The sequence below is a fragment of the Sander lucioperca genome, chromosome 10 (genome assembly GCF_008315115.2).
Source record: "Sander lucioperca isolate FBNREF2018 chromosome 10, SLUC_FBN_1.2, whole genome shotgun sequence".
Lineage (NCBI taxonomy): Eukaryota > Metazoa > Chordata > Actinopteri > Perciformes > Percidae > Sander > Sander lucioperca.
This window is the reverse complement of record NC_050182.1, coordinates 17,531,871-17,546,870: the sequence shown is the minus strand read 5'-3', so window position 1 is coordinate 17,546,870 and position 15,000 is coordinate 17,531,871. Positions and strand designations below refer to the sequence as shown.

At 37.3% G+C, this 15,000-nt stretch overlaps 2 protein-coding genes across 9 annotated transcripts in view; one reads left to right on the top strand and one right to left on the bottom strand.

Moving 5' to 3' along the window:
• LOC116058016 (fucolectin-4-like) overlaps window positions 1–1,896 on the bottom strand; it is a 7,588-nt gene extending 5,692 nt beyond the window's left edge. Inside the window, exon 1 of one of the 2 annotated variants that reach the window (XM_036006608.1) lies at window positions 1,767–1,896. Coding sequence is in view for 1 of the 2 variants with exons in the window: in XM_031310632.2 (XP_031166492.1) it covers window positions 1,823–1,842 (20 nt within the window). In the remaining variant the exon portion in view is untranslated. The remainder of the gene's footprint in view (window positions 1–1,766) is intronic. The other variant, XM_031310632.2, reaches the window with a different exon arrangement.
• The window catches only part of LOC116058018, a 347,926-nt gene that overhangs the window by 313,695 nt on the left and 19,231 nt on the right, over window positions 1–15,000 (top strand). The window lies entirely within an intron of this gene.

Below are 15,000 nucleotides of genomic sequence, written 5' to 3'. Positions count from 1 at the left end.
CACTTTCAAAGTGATGCAGAAGATTCTCATGAATCTGGATGGGCAGAGCTCGTCGTCCAAAGCACAATTACTAAAAAACAAGCTCATGGAGCACATTTGCTTAAAGTAGAAGTCTACAAGGCAGTTTATTTTTCAGTTTGCTCAATGGAGACAAACTGTAAAAAGTTGAAATGACAGTCATCCACAAATACTGAAAGATTGTAAAATGATGTTTACTTAGATTGTATAAGGATGTTTACTAGTGTTAAATGTTTTGATAAAATGTTTTACATGCTTTTGTAAAAAATGGATATTAAACTTTTAACATAAAACCCCACCAATTTTAAGGTCTGAGATATTTCTACTTATGTGAAAAACGTGTTTGTACTTTTCCAGAAGAAGCTGTTATATTTATAGATGTTCTGATACAATTTTTTCCTTACCGATTCCGATACCCAAACTTGCGTATCGGCCAATACCAAGTACCGATCCCATACCATTGTGTTAAAAATGCTTATATTTTATTATGTTTTAAAGGCTGTACTATCCCTGTATGGATGTGATAGTATTGCTATCATTGTGGTATGTGGCTCAGGTTAAACTTTTTGTGATCATACACAAACAATAAATGCCATAGAACTTTCTTTTATCTAGTAAATTAAACTACTTTAAAGAGGCGCTATGGCCATTTCTTCACTGTTTTCTGGCTTTTTGCTCGCAGGTTTCTCTAAGGAGCCCCCCTACAGGTTTCTCCACAGAGCTCCCCCTACAGGTTTCTCTATAGATTACCCCCTAGAGCTTCAGAATAGATATTTGGCAGCTCCTATGTTTACTCGTGTATGACTCCTCGCTCGGTCAGTCTGCCATTTCCTCTTTCTCTGTTCCTCCGACAATGCTTTCCTAGCTTTCTGCTTCTTTTTTGCTGGCTCGTTCCTGAATGGGCGTATGTGTGCAGTGCCGTGAAGCAATTTGTTACATCGCGAGACCTGATATCACGCCATACTTCCTGACACTGAAGTTGCAAGGGTAGTAGGAGGAAGCGAGACGACCACTATTCAAATTGAAAAAAGTCATATAACCATTACAATGACTCCGAAGCTGTTCAGTTAAGGTAAATTAAGCTAAAAAAAAAATGGCATAGTTCCCCTTTTAAGTAGATTCTTTCTTGGCTAAATTACGTATTGGATCGGTGCATAAACTCCAGTACTTGCCGAAGTACTTGGCTACTTGTGTAATGCAGGCAAAATGTTTATAAAGCCCGATGTTACATAAATAAAAATGTAAAATGGATTTGCATGTTGTCATTTTGTATACATGTTTGTTCATATACAATACATTCTTTTCCTAGGAATGAAAACAACACTAATTAAACCAACAAGATTGACATAAGTTCATTCAACAACACTGACATTACTATAAGTGACAAACCCTATATGAGTTGATATGTCAAGGTGGAATTTTGTTCTACTAAAGTATTTAACCAATGTAGAATGAACTCAAATTAATTTAATTAAATGAGCTAAGAACAAACATATACATTCAACAAAAAGCAAATGAGTTGAATGCAAATACTAATGTTATGTTTAACCAACACATGTATGCTGTGTTCAAATAACATGATGAAGGTGGTTTGACTTAACTTGGTTTGTTTAGATGGAATATAGGTGGTATGATTAAATCATGTTCATCCAATGGAATTAATTATTTTTTGAGTTGTACATGTCTATGCCTGTAGACAGGTTGACATTTTACTCACAAAGGTTTATTCAAGGTATTATTGTACTTACAGTAAGGAGCGTAGCTGTAGTTGGTCTGCACTAGGGGCTGTTGATGCTCGTCAGGATCGTTCCCAGTTGAGTGCATGTGCTGCGTTTTGTAACACTCTACACCTCCCGGCTCTGGTTTGTGAAGTGCGGAAAACGGTATTCATTAGCCAGATTAACATGTCAGGGAGATGAACACAACATTAGTTCAGACTCTGAAGCACAAATATATCTGAAGCATCACAAGATAAATACCTTTATATAATTGTGTGTGTGTGTGTGTGTGTGTGTGTGTGTGTGTGTGTGTGTGTGTGTGTGTCTCTGTGTGTGTCTGTACTCATGTTTTGTACAAACAAAGAAAAGAAATTCAACCTCCCTGAATATTCAGGTATGTGTATCTCTTCACCCTGAGCAAATTAATCTGTTAATGCATCATTTAAAATGAGAAAAAATTGTTTTTTATTGGTCCTCAAGAGAGAAAATGCAGGTGTTGCAGCAGCACAAAAACAGCAACAAGTAGAGATAATTAGAGAGTTGAGAAAGTATGAGTATGATAAAAACATACATAATAGTTAAATAAAACTAAAATAAGAAAATAATACAAAAAAAGTATTAATGAGCAATGGAGATGGTAAGGTGAAAGTAGTTATTAATAACAGCACAGTCAGCATTTTAACAGACGATGTGTTTAACCCTCCTGTTTTATAGCATTTAAAGAAAATAATTGACTAAAGATTGTTGAAAAAAGTGACAAACATTTATTTTTATTTTTTATTTAACCTTTATTTAACCAGGAAGGCTGTTGAAAACAGGTTGTCATTTGCACAACCTGGTCTCACAGAATTCCGTGAAATGAACACGGCCCCTTAACTCAAAATCTGTGACAGTTTCACGGAATCACCGAAAATTCCGTGACGGGCCCACGGATCCATCATTGACGGTAAGTCAATGACAGGCATCATCGTGGTCTACGCACAGATTCCCTGATCACGACACGTTTCTTTCTGCCAGTCGGGCTGCAGCAGAGAAGCTGTATAGCTTTGATATTATTGGTATTTTTAGCCCAATAACTGCTGTTTTAATCAACATTTAGTCACCAGATCTTATCATGGTTTATTTCTATTTCTTTTAATGTTATTATTTCTATTCTCTGTCTATTTCAGCCAGGGAAGCTGGATTACTTTGTTGTTTATTGATATAAATATAAATAACGCTACATCTATCAACATTTATTTAGATGTTATCATAGTATACATTAATATTATTATTTTGGTCTTATTACTGGTGAAATATTACAGTATGCTGTAAGACAGAACATTACGATATGATCCGAGCTAAACGCATTCAAAGCTGATTTCCCACAATGCAATGCGGTCATTCATTTCAGAAAATCAGACGATCAGCGGGTCTTTAACGCCAGTATAGCTTCAATGTACATATAATCAGTGGTTTAGTCACCAGCACCAACACATTGCTCAGCTTTGTTCAAGTAAGTTATGCACCGTAATAACGTTTTAAAAAAACACAGTTAGTGCAAATTGTGGTCTAGATAGTGATGTAGATCAGTAGATGTGTAAAAATTGTATGCCAACATTGGTGGGAATAATAACAGTTGAGCAAGCCAGGGCAGATGGAAAAGTGCAGAAGAGCGTAAACAGATATGATAGCAGTGCAGGTGAAGATGTGCATCCATGCAACTCTGCAGTGGGGCATGACAGAGATAATGGGGTAACGGTGTGCAAAACAGTGCATGAATGATGGAGAACAGTTAGCATGTACAGTGATCAGACAGGAGCTCAGAAAGACATACTTTTAAGGCAGTTAGTGGGATAAGGGTTTTGAGTTTCAGGGTTTTTTGTAGTTCATTCCAGTCATTTGCAGCTGAGAACTGGAAGGAGTGGTGGCCGAAGGAGGTGTGGACTTTTGGGGTGACCAAGGAGATGTAACTTCTTTCCATCTGCCCTGGCATGGTCAACTGTTATTCTCCCCACCTTTGTTGTCATAGAATGTTTGCACATCTACTGACCTACATCACTATCTAGACCACAATTTGCATTAAGTGTATATTGACTCTTTACTACATTTCAGCATTTATAGAGACTGTTTATTAATGTATATTGTGTTATTACCATATCACTTTCGCATATCCATCGACCTCACTTTGCGCCGGCTTTGTAATGCCTACTTAATGTGTATTTTAATCTGTATTAAATTTTAATCTGTATTTATGCAGCCTATTGTATTTTGTATTATTATACTGTATTGAATGTAAAGTGAATGTTGTCTTGCACACTTATGCTTTTCTTGGCCAGCTCATCGTTGCAAATGAGAACCTGTTCTCAACGGCCTACCTGGGTAAATAAAGCTTAAACAAATTTAAAACATCCTTGTATAATCTAAGTAAACATTATTATAAAATCTTTCAGTATTTGTGGATGACTGTCATTTCAAGTTTTTACGGTCTGTCTCCATTGAGCAAACTAAAAGTCCCTGTGAAAACTAGGAAGCAAAAAAAAAAAACGTACTTTGGACGACGAGACGAGCTCTGCCCATCCAGATTCATGAGAATCTTCTGCATCACTTTGAAAGTGCATTTGAGGTCTCCTTGGTAACTCAGGTTCAGACAGGATATTAGTCCAAATAACAAAGCACGGGCAGATTAATCCACTTCTCATTGCATTGATCTGTATGTTTATAATTCATCTGAATTTTCTTTTAATCACGTTCTACAGACAATAATGAATCATTTAATGAAGATAAACACCATTAATTCATGTAATTTAAGCAAACTCCTAATTTGCTAACCACATGCCCAAGTTTATTTTTGAGTGTATAGATAAGTATATATTAGAGATAACAATGTTAGTCATTAAGTTGACTTTTGATTTCACACGGGACATGAACCCTGATCTCCTGGGGGAAAGTCCTGTATTTGTTTCAATCAAAATCTTTTGACTGAACTTTTGTTCAGGCCAAGTCATAAGCTACCTATACAGGTAGCCCCCCTTTTGCAATCGTGCCCTATTGGTTTTTAATGTACAACAAGATGAAAACAGCAAAGTAAAGGGAGTATTGCGAGTGTTCTCTTTTCCTGATGAACAAAACAATATTTCAGTACCATCCCACGACTAAATATTGCTGTTGTTTTCTCCTGCAGCAATCATATTGTAGAAAGGCTTTACCTTACACTCTATTTAATTACTTCAGGCCAAAAGTGTTTAAAGGGAGATTTTTTTTTTATTGTTAATATGCAATCTAACACCAAATCAAATCTATAAAGTCAAGTTTGCAAGACTTCACTGTTTTTATTCAAGGGCTACTAATAATGAAACATATATAACTTTTCAGTGAAAGCTTTTTTTATTATTAAAATTCAAACTAAAAAATGTTTTTACAATAACAATAAATAAACACTGTATTATCTATCTCAGACACGCAACAATGCATCCATGACGGCTAGTGGCCTTGCCAAATAGTGGTTATCATCCCAGATAGCAAACAGTCATTAAAACTTAAATAAACATTCCATCAAACTCTGATGTTGATTCTAGATCATTTTGCACCCTGTTTTAATATTGAAACAACGTTGACATCCTGTCCATAGATCAACAGAATGTCCATGGTATTTCAATTATTAGGAATATTAACACAATGTCGAAATTTCATCTAAACTAAGGATCAACGTTATTTCAATGGAATTTCAATCGTCATTAAGCCTTAGAAAATTATTGCTAGGCATATGAAAATGTAATACCCTAAATGAAATATATAAGGAATATCCTGCAATGAATATCATACAGCTAGGATGTTAAAAAATGAATGAAAATGTGAAAGCTTGTATGCCTATAGCCTAGCTTAAAACACTGACCACACCACACTATTTTATGGAGGGAATATTTATTCATAATTCAAATTGAAAAGTCCAAAGAGAAAACGAAGCAAAATCAAATTAAAAATAGTATTATTTTACTACACTACTAGGAAAAATCATGCCATAATTAAATGTGAAATGTAAAAGCTTAAATGGAAATACTTAAATTAAAATCTCAAATAGAAAAAAGAAATTATTTTATTTTAGCCTTTCCCCTTTATAATTTTCAATTTGACATTTTGTCTTTTGAATTTTATGTTTTACATTTGACATTGACATTTTAAGATTCACCTTTTAGATTTTGATTTAACATTAAGCTTTTCATTGAGAAGTGACAGGTGTCAATTTAAATGAGGACGTGTGGCCCAACGGCTAAAGTGAGCGTCTCTAACAACTGTTCAGTTTAGAAGAGAGAGAAACATGATTAGTTAGTGTAAGTCTTCCTGTCAGAATTTTCGCTGAGCTCCATTTCAATCAGGAGTGACTTCGTTGCAGATATGCAAAGATTTATTGTACGAAAGCATGATATGACATGTATAGTCTTTGGAGATTACACTCCATCATTATTAAATGATAATAATTAGGGGGTTAGAAGGCCAAAAGCTGATCCCCCAAAACATGACAAGAATTGGTGAAAGGAACATACTTACCTAAATTGGCCGTAAATAAAACTGAATTGATTCAGCTTTGAAGTGTATAGTGCTTTGTAGAGAATCAGTGTTTGATTCGCTTGTAGTGTGAACAGCTTGAATTAATTCAGACTATAGTGTATCAGACTTGTATGATATGCAGCCCCCAAAATGAAGAGAAATAAATTGCGTAAATTAGGTGGACAAAAGCTAGCCAATAGATGAAAAGAAAATCCATGCGAAGTTATAAATAACACATATACATATATACACATGTATTCACATACACACCCTACTCTCTCTCTTACAGCATTACCGTGGCACAAGTTTTAAATGTGCAACTGTACATTTATGTTTGTCCCTGCGAGAGTTGTGTTAAATGTTTTGGATGTAAAGCGCTTTGAGCTGCACTCTGTGTATGAAAGGCGCTATACAAATAAAGCTTATTATTATTATTATTATTATTATAGACAAAATATTCATCTTCAGCGGGCATCTCAGAATCTAGGTAAAAGTAAACAAAATCAGACATAGGATACCGCAAGAAGGATCAATGAAATAGGAGGTAGCGATGACCATAATGCTGATAGGAGGACACGGGACCCATATGCACCAAGCTGAGTTTGGCGCGCCCATGAGTAGACAACGCACTGTAATGATGCAAGACCAACCGCCGAGGTCAACCATGACTGAAAGTGAATACAGCGTAGTGATTAGAGACCTGGGCTGCCACCGGTTCCAACACATCTACCGGGAATCAGTCAGAATCTGATTTGCAGGACTCGCACCAATCTATTACCAACATAGGAAACTTAGTAGAAATTAACAACACATATCTTAGTAAATAGATTTAATAAAACGTAAAACTCAATGAGGCCCCCACAGATGAGATAAAATAAAAGTAAACAGCTGATGCGAGCAATGCAGCTTGTTAAATAAATCTTCAATATATTTAAAATTGTCGAACATGACGATGTGGCACCATTGTACGATATGAATATAGTGCTGAGAATACTTGCATTGAAAGACCATATGTGAAATATTATGAATGTACGCTACCCACCATGAGTGAGCATAATGCACAAAACTATAGTAAGCAGGCAGCAACGACGATGAGTATATTTATGTACAAATGCAGAATAGAAGTGCGTTATGCATTCTGCAGACGTCAGCATGACTACAGACAAATACCGCGACAGCTTCGAAGACAAACCTTTACACGTGTCATACCCTATCGAGAAAAGAATCTTACCCCTGCCCGAGTATTAGAACCTTACTTTAGCCCAGAAACGTCACGAATATGGGACAAAAACACTTACGTGCCTTATGCCCATTTGATGCTAACAAGCACTCACCCGATGTAGCATTCAGTGACTGCCATGTTTGACGTCACTTGACACCAGAAACTTAGGCTGAATCCCAATCCTCCCCTTATCCCTTCCCCTAGCCCTTGGCCCTAGAAAAACAAGGGGTAAGGGGTAGGGGGTGAAAACATACCCCTATGAAATGGGACGCCACTTGGTTACATCAGCATACATACTTAGGTCTGTTTGCAATAAGTATTTGTATACACACTGCATGGTGTGTTGTATATCTGTTTCAGTTATCACTGTTGTGAATGTCATTGATGTTCAGAAACACTTTCTTTGTTAACAAAAAGTTGTCTTTATTGCCCAATAAAGTAAACATTACAGGCAGAAACATTATATAAAAATATGTTATATTACAGAACCATTATCAACTATTAGAACCATAACTTACATGTCACACACATATAAAGAAGGCACTCAAATGTATAAAACTCAAAAAAGACACACAAGACCACAAACAAACAAAAAACTACAGCTATTCTGATATTCCAGACCAGTCTGATGCCTGTTGACCAGTAACCTTTCCCTCCAGACCAGTCTGATGCCTGTTGACCAGTAGCCTTTCCCTCCAGACCAGTCTGATGCCTGTTGACCAGTAACCTTTCCCCTCATACCCCATTTCTTTCATTAGTGTCCTGTATCATAACCAACAACAATCTACAGGTGAATGAACAGGAATGAATTACATGTTTACAATAATACAGTACCAATACAATAATGAATGGCTACAACATGAACGCAGAAACTTCTGCTCGTTTTCAGAAAGTGGATCAGCTGCTGGGTTTCCTCCAGCGTCCCTGTGTGATACAGGACGGTAGTGTTATACACTGATATCAAACGAAATTCGCTGCTAATGGAGTTTAGTTAACGCTGTAGACATGCATGGAGTCCATTCAAGGCAGAGAAATGCGGGACTGTTGTGCAAATAAGCAATGTAGCTAACATTAACGTTAACTTTAGCGTTAGCATAACAACCTAGCGATTTTTAAAAACGTTTCAATTACAAATTTGGTTGCAAATATATATGTACAGGACTGTGTAGAGCACAAAACAAGACTGTCATAAGTTTTAAATCAATTCTTTAAGCCGAAAATACTTACATTTATGGATCTCTCTGGTCGACCTGGCAGCCATGTTTCCTGTTGCGCAATGAATCAGGATAGTCCTTGCTGTTCCAAGTGAGCTCGCGTTCTTACTTGGTAGGAAGGGACATCTGGCCCTTCCCCTTGGCCCTATCCCTCGATCAAGACGAGTATTGGGACAGCACTAGCTCTCATGTGAACGCGCACAACAAGGGTTAAGGGGAAGGGATAAGGGGAGGATTGGGATTCAGCTTTACATCTGAAGCGTTGAAGACTTAATTAGTACATTTTATCTGCAGAAACACGACAATGTATAGTATAAATGCTCCATGCCTTGTATCTCACAGTTTGCTCCATAACAGACGTTATTGTAAAAAAGGCTACTGTTAGTTGATAAGATAAGTAACTAATGTTAACTAGCATTCTCGTCAACAACAATTACCCCCTGCCTACATTATCTCCCAGCATACAACCCAATCTCCGTCTCTGTGAGACTGAAAAGATTGAGAATACTCATGCACAGCCACCAGAAGATCAGCAACCTCGGACAGGCTGCTCATGCCACAACCATGTAGCCAAGCTCAGTTTGGAGCTGCACACAGCATCCAGCCCTAAAATACTTCACTGTTGCCTTCCAGAGCTAAGACATACATACATCTAATACATCCATGTCCAAAGCAAGATCTGTTGTAAAGCCGAACCGCCGTAAATGCACATGTAAATGTGCATGTAAATGTGCATGTGAACTTAAAATGTCAACTGAAAAGATAGAGCACGCTAAAAAAGATGTCGGAGAAGATAAAAGCAGTTTACCCAGTGAGCCCATAGAGAAAAGACGTGACTGCCTAAGTGCGCAATTAACCTTGATGCATGAATAGAAGAAAACGATGTCCCCGGCTGTCTCTATCATAGAATTTATGGTAAATAGGCACAAGAGACGCATAGGAAGCTACAGCTGAAGCCAGAGTTTAGACGGCGCCCGGAACTCCAGGCCACAGCACCCTGATCCGCATTACTGATGGCGGCAAACATGAATCAACCATAATGATGATTCAGATGGAAAATCAATATTTATTCAATGTTGGCTTGCTGTCTGGGATTAGACGCACAATGTGCTATAAATTAATAATATTTTATTGCAAAGTTATAAGTTGACTATTTTAATTGCATGATTATTTACAGTCATAACCTACTGTCATTAAAAGAGAAACCAAAATAGGCTATAACAACGGTTTGCGATAATGACAAATACCCAGCTAACAACTTTTAGTTCCTGAAGGTTAGGTTTTGGTTGTAATGGAAAGTCGGTTTAACTTTCTGGGAATGTTCCCCTAATGTTGCAACCTTTAGGGAAATTTAACAACCAATAAAAAATATATATAAGAATCAGAATCAGTATTATTGGCCATATAGACACATACTGTACAATAGAGATAACAGACATATAGGCACATAAACACACTATACAAAAAATACAACTATACAAATAAGACATAATATCAATACAAGTACACACGGAGTGGGATGTAGAGTGCAAAGTAATAGTGCAAATGTAGTGTGCAAGATGCATATTGGAATGATACAGTATGTAATGTGTAGGTGAATGGCCAAAGTGGGGATGACCCCACTTACCAGCAGTTCAGGAGAGTGATGGCAGTGGGAAAGAAGCTGTTCCTGTGTCTGGTTGTTTTTGTGTGAAAGGATCTGTAGCGCCTGCCAGAGGGGAGGAGGCAGGAGGATGGCAGCATTGTAGAAGATGGCCAAAAGCCCTTGTGGTGTTGGCTGCGTTTCAAACAAACCCTACCAAAGGTGGAGCACCGCCGACACCGTCATCATCTTATTCACAACCCTCTCTCCATTGCTAGCTGATCAGGAACCTGCAGGTCTTCCAGCTCCCCCGTTTCATTAGCGCTAGACTGACTCGCACGCCGATCTGCTTGTTGTGCTTGATTGTGTGTGCATGCACATGTCTAACTTGTCCGTTCCTGTTCTTGGAAGTGGAACGTCGTGGATATACACTACTGCTTTGTGCACTGTATTGGAAAGCTGCAGCAGCAAAGGTTTGTTGCGAAGAAACACAACAAACAAATGAGTATTACCCTGACAAACAATTGCATAGCCACATGCATGCCTGAGCGTAGCCTTCGTGCTAACTGACTTTTCCACACCAGATTTCTCAAACTAGTCATACAACACTCAGATGACAACAACACCTGAGGGACCTATACTACTCAACCAAGCTGCTAAGAAGATCATCTACCTCAAAAATGAAATCCAAAAACTCACAGACGAGCTGTGGCAAAAAGAGGCTCTCCTGTCCAACTTCATAGACGTAGCTGCCGGGCAATCCAGACAGCTGGCGTCTCTCACAATAACCCTGCAGGACACGGTCCATTGGGATCCCTCCACCTGTCCTCAGCTGGCCTGCTCTACACCGTAGTCGCCGTGGTCTGTGGTGCAGATCCGTGGTCGTCCCAGGCAAACGGCGGGTGCGAGCAAGGCATCGCCACCGAGCCTGGCATATTATATCATATTGGCATATTATACAGTATTAAGTTATATATTATCTTATCTAGCCAAGGTGGAACTAATTATGACACCTCCATAATGCACACGTTTTATTTTGTATCATCCTATTTATTTTGTTTTTTTAAGTTTTCATAGCATAAGAGCTATTAACTAATAACAAATACTTTATTATTTGATGTTATTAGAGTACAAACATGCCTTACAAAGCTAATATGAACTAAATATGATTGTTTAGTATTTCAGGTGACATTACCTGGTAAATCATTCTTTTCTCAGGCCTAAAAATCACACAGATTTTTTATTCTATGGCTGTGAAGTTGGCATTACATTTTGTCCTAGGTGGTATTAAAAAGGTAAAAAAAAAAGTCTTTAAAAAAGTCTTAATTTAACTTTAAGTATAAACCGTACCAAATGCAATTTATTTTCCCGTCTGTTAAGACATGTCAACATTGAATAAATATTGATTTTCAATCAAAATCATCATTATGGTTGATATTGAAATTTCAATGCAAAATAAATGTTGAATCATCATTACCATATCGATGAAACCTGACCTTATTAATGTTGATGGCAACAACATTGGAACAACATTGTTCTATAGGTATCTTTATGATTGAATAAGCATTGATATTTTGTTTACCAGGCGATATTGCCAATTTGTTGAAAAGTCATTGATTTGGAGTTGACCGGGAAATATGATTGGAAATGCATCCATATATAGTTGACTGGGAGATCATCGGGTGGTAGACCGACGTACTGCACTGGACACATCTCTTTTCTGGACCCTTGGGACCCATGCGATCAGGTAAGCTTGCTTATATAATGTTCGATATGAATGCATTGTACCAAATCAAATACTGTTACTCGTTAACATGATGGTTAGTGTCCATCATGCTTTTGGATTCTGCTGAAGACAACTTTTAAAAATAGCTAATGTTAGCAAGCGTTAGCTAATGTTAGCAAGCGTTAGCTAGCAGTAACTAGTCTTAGAATATGATACAAATCAAGTTGCAAATGATGCAAGGAAATGATTGGATATGACTGAATTTCCATTTGTAGTTGCATTATAGCTTTTGGATTTTGCTGCTGAGGACTGTTTTACTTAAAGGCAAATTGTTTGCATTGTGCTTGCATTTTCTGTTTTAGATGCTCTTACACAGCAGATGGAGACAGCCGCCATCACCAAATTTACTTTTGCCCAGGCTGTGCGAAAGTGGGTGCGCTATGCGCCAGACCGGGCAGGAGGGACAAACCAGTCAGACGTCAGAGGACCATGAACTGTAAATAGTCTAAAGAGGACAAATAATGAAATAAGAGGCTAATAAAATGAATTTGTTTTTACCTTAAATAGTGTGGTGTGGTCAGTGTTTTAGGCTAGGCTATAGGCATACAAGCTTTCAAATGTTCCATCACTTTTTAACATCATGGCTGTAGATAAAGCAGGATATTCATTATAAGCTATTTCATTTAGGGCATTACATTTTCGTATGCCTAGCAATCATTTTTTATGGCTTAATAACGATTGAAATTCCATTGAAATCACATTGATCCTTAATTTAGTTTAAATTTCAACATTCTTTCAATATTCCTAATAATTGAAATACCATGGAAATTCTGTTGATCTATGGACCTGATGTGAACGTTGTTCCAATATTAAAACAGGGTGCAAAATGATCTAGAATCAACATCAGAGTTTGATGGAATGTTTATTTAAGTTTTAATGACTGTTTGCTATCTGGGATGATAACCACTATTTGGCAAGGCCACTAGCCGTCATGGATGCATTGTTGCGTGTCTGAGATAGATAATACAGTGTTTATTTATTGTTATTGTAAAAACATTTTTTAGTTTGAATTTAAATAATAAAAAAAGCTTTCACTGAAAAGTTATATATGTTTCATTATTAGTATCCCTTGAATAAAAACAGTGACATCTTGCAAACTTGACTTTATAGATTTGACTTGTTCAATTGCATATTAACAATAAAAAAAAAATCTCCCTTTAAACACTTTTGGCCTGAAGTAATTAAATAGAGTGTAAGTTAAAACCTTTCTACAATATGATTGCTGCAGTAGAAAACAACAGCAATATTTAGTCGTGGGATGGTACTGAAATATTGTTTTGTTCATCAGGAAAAGAGAACACTCGCAATACTCCCTTTACTTTGCTGTTTTCATCTTGTTGTACATTAAAAACCAATAGGGCACGATCGCAAAAGGGGTGCTATCTGTATAGGTAGCTGTGAACAGCTGATGACTTGGCCTGAAAATCCCTGAGCAGAACGCATGAAGCAAAAGTCTACTGTCCTGCTGCCCGCAATCCTGACTTCTTTTACAATCCTCATCATAATGTTTTCTGCCGCAAATGCAACCGTTGTCTCAGTTACACCAGCCATATAAAGCTGCGACTGGCTGGTCTTTCCCCCAGGAGATCAGGGTTCATGTCCCGTGTGAAATCAAAAGTCAACTTAATGACTAACATCCTTATCCATAATATATACTTATCTATACACTCAAAAAAAATACACTTGGGCATGTGTTTTGGTTAGCAAATTAGGAGTTTGCTTAAATTACATGAATTAATGGTGTTTATCTTCATTAAATGATTCATTATTGTCTGTAAAACGTGATTAAAAGAAAATTCCGATGAATTCTAAACATACAGATCAATGCAATGGATCAATCTGCCTGTGTTTTGTTATTTGGACTAATATACTGTCTGAACCTGAGTTACCCAGCAGACCTCAAATGCACTTTCAAAGTGATGCAGAAGATTCTCATGAATCTGGATGGGCAGAGCTCGTCGTCCAAAGTACAATTCCAAAAAAACAAGCTTATGGAGCAAATTGGCTTAAAGTAGAAGTCTACACGGCAGGGTTTTTTTTGTTTTGCTTCCTAGTTTTCACAAGGACTTTTAGTTTGCTCAGTCGAGACGAACTGTTAAAACTTGAAATGATCCACAGATACTGTGGATACAATAATAATAAAAGTCATCAAACATGTGAACAAGTAATCAAAACATGTACAAGAGAGCTGAGTCACATATTCCAATATATTTTTAATAAATCCCTGCAGACGCAACATGTACCAAAAATCTGGAAGGATGCGGTAGTGGTCCCAGTTCCAAAATGTAGTAGTTCTAAAACTCTCAATGATTTTAGACCTGTCGCTCTCACTTCAATTTTAATGAAAAAATTTGAAAAATTGATAAGGCCACATATTTTAAGGATAACTGAACATGCATTGGATCCCATGCAATTTGCCTACAGGCCACGCAGGGGTGTAGAAGATGCCACTCTCACTCTGTTTCATTTGCTCCTCAAACATCTTTAGGGAAGTGGGTCCCTTGCACAAATTCTTTTTATTGATTTTTCGTATGCTTTTAATACAATTCAACTGTATATTTTAGAGCTTGTTGAGCAATTTGGTTTTTGTCCTAACCTTGTTGGTTGGATTCTGGATTTTTTAACAAACAGGACACAGAGAGTAAAGGTGAATGGAGCTCTGTCTGGTCAACTTTGCTCTTCTAAAGGTTCACTACAGGGGTGCGTACTTTCACCCCTTCTGTTCACTCTATATACAAACATGTGTCAGAGCAAATATGTAAAAAGGACCATTATTAAATATGCGGACGACTCCGTCATAGTGAGTCTGCTCCGTAAAAATGACAGAGGCCATGGTCCAATAATTGAAGACTTTGTCCAATGGTGTGAGGAGTCGCACCTTCAATTGAACATATCCAAAACAAAGGATATGTACATTGATTTTGGAAAATCTG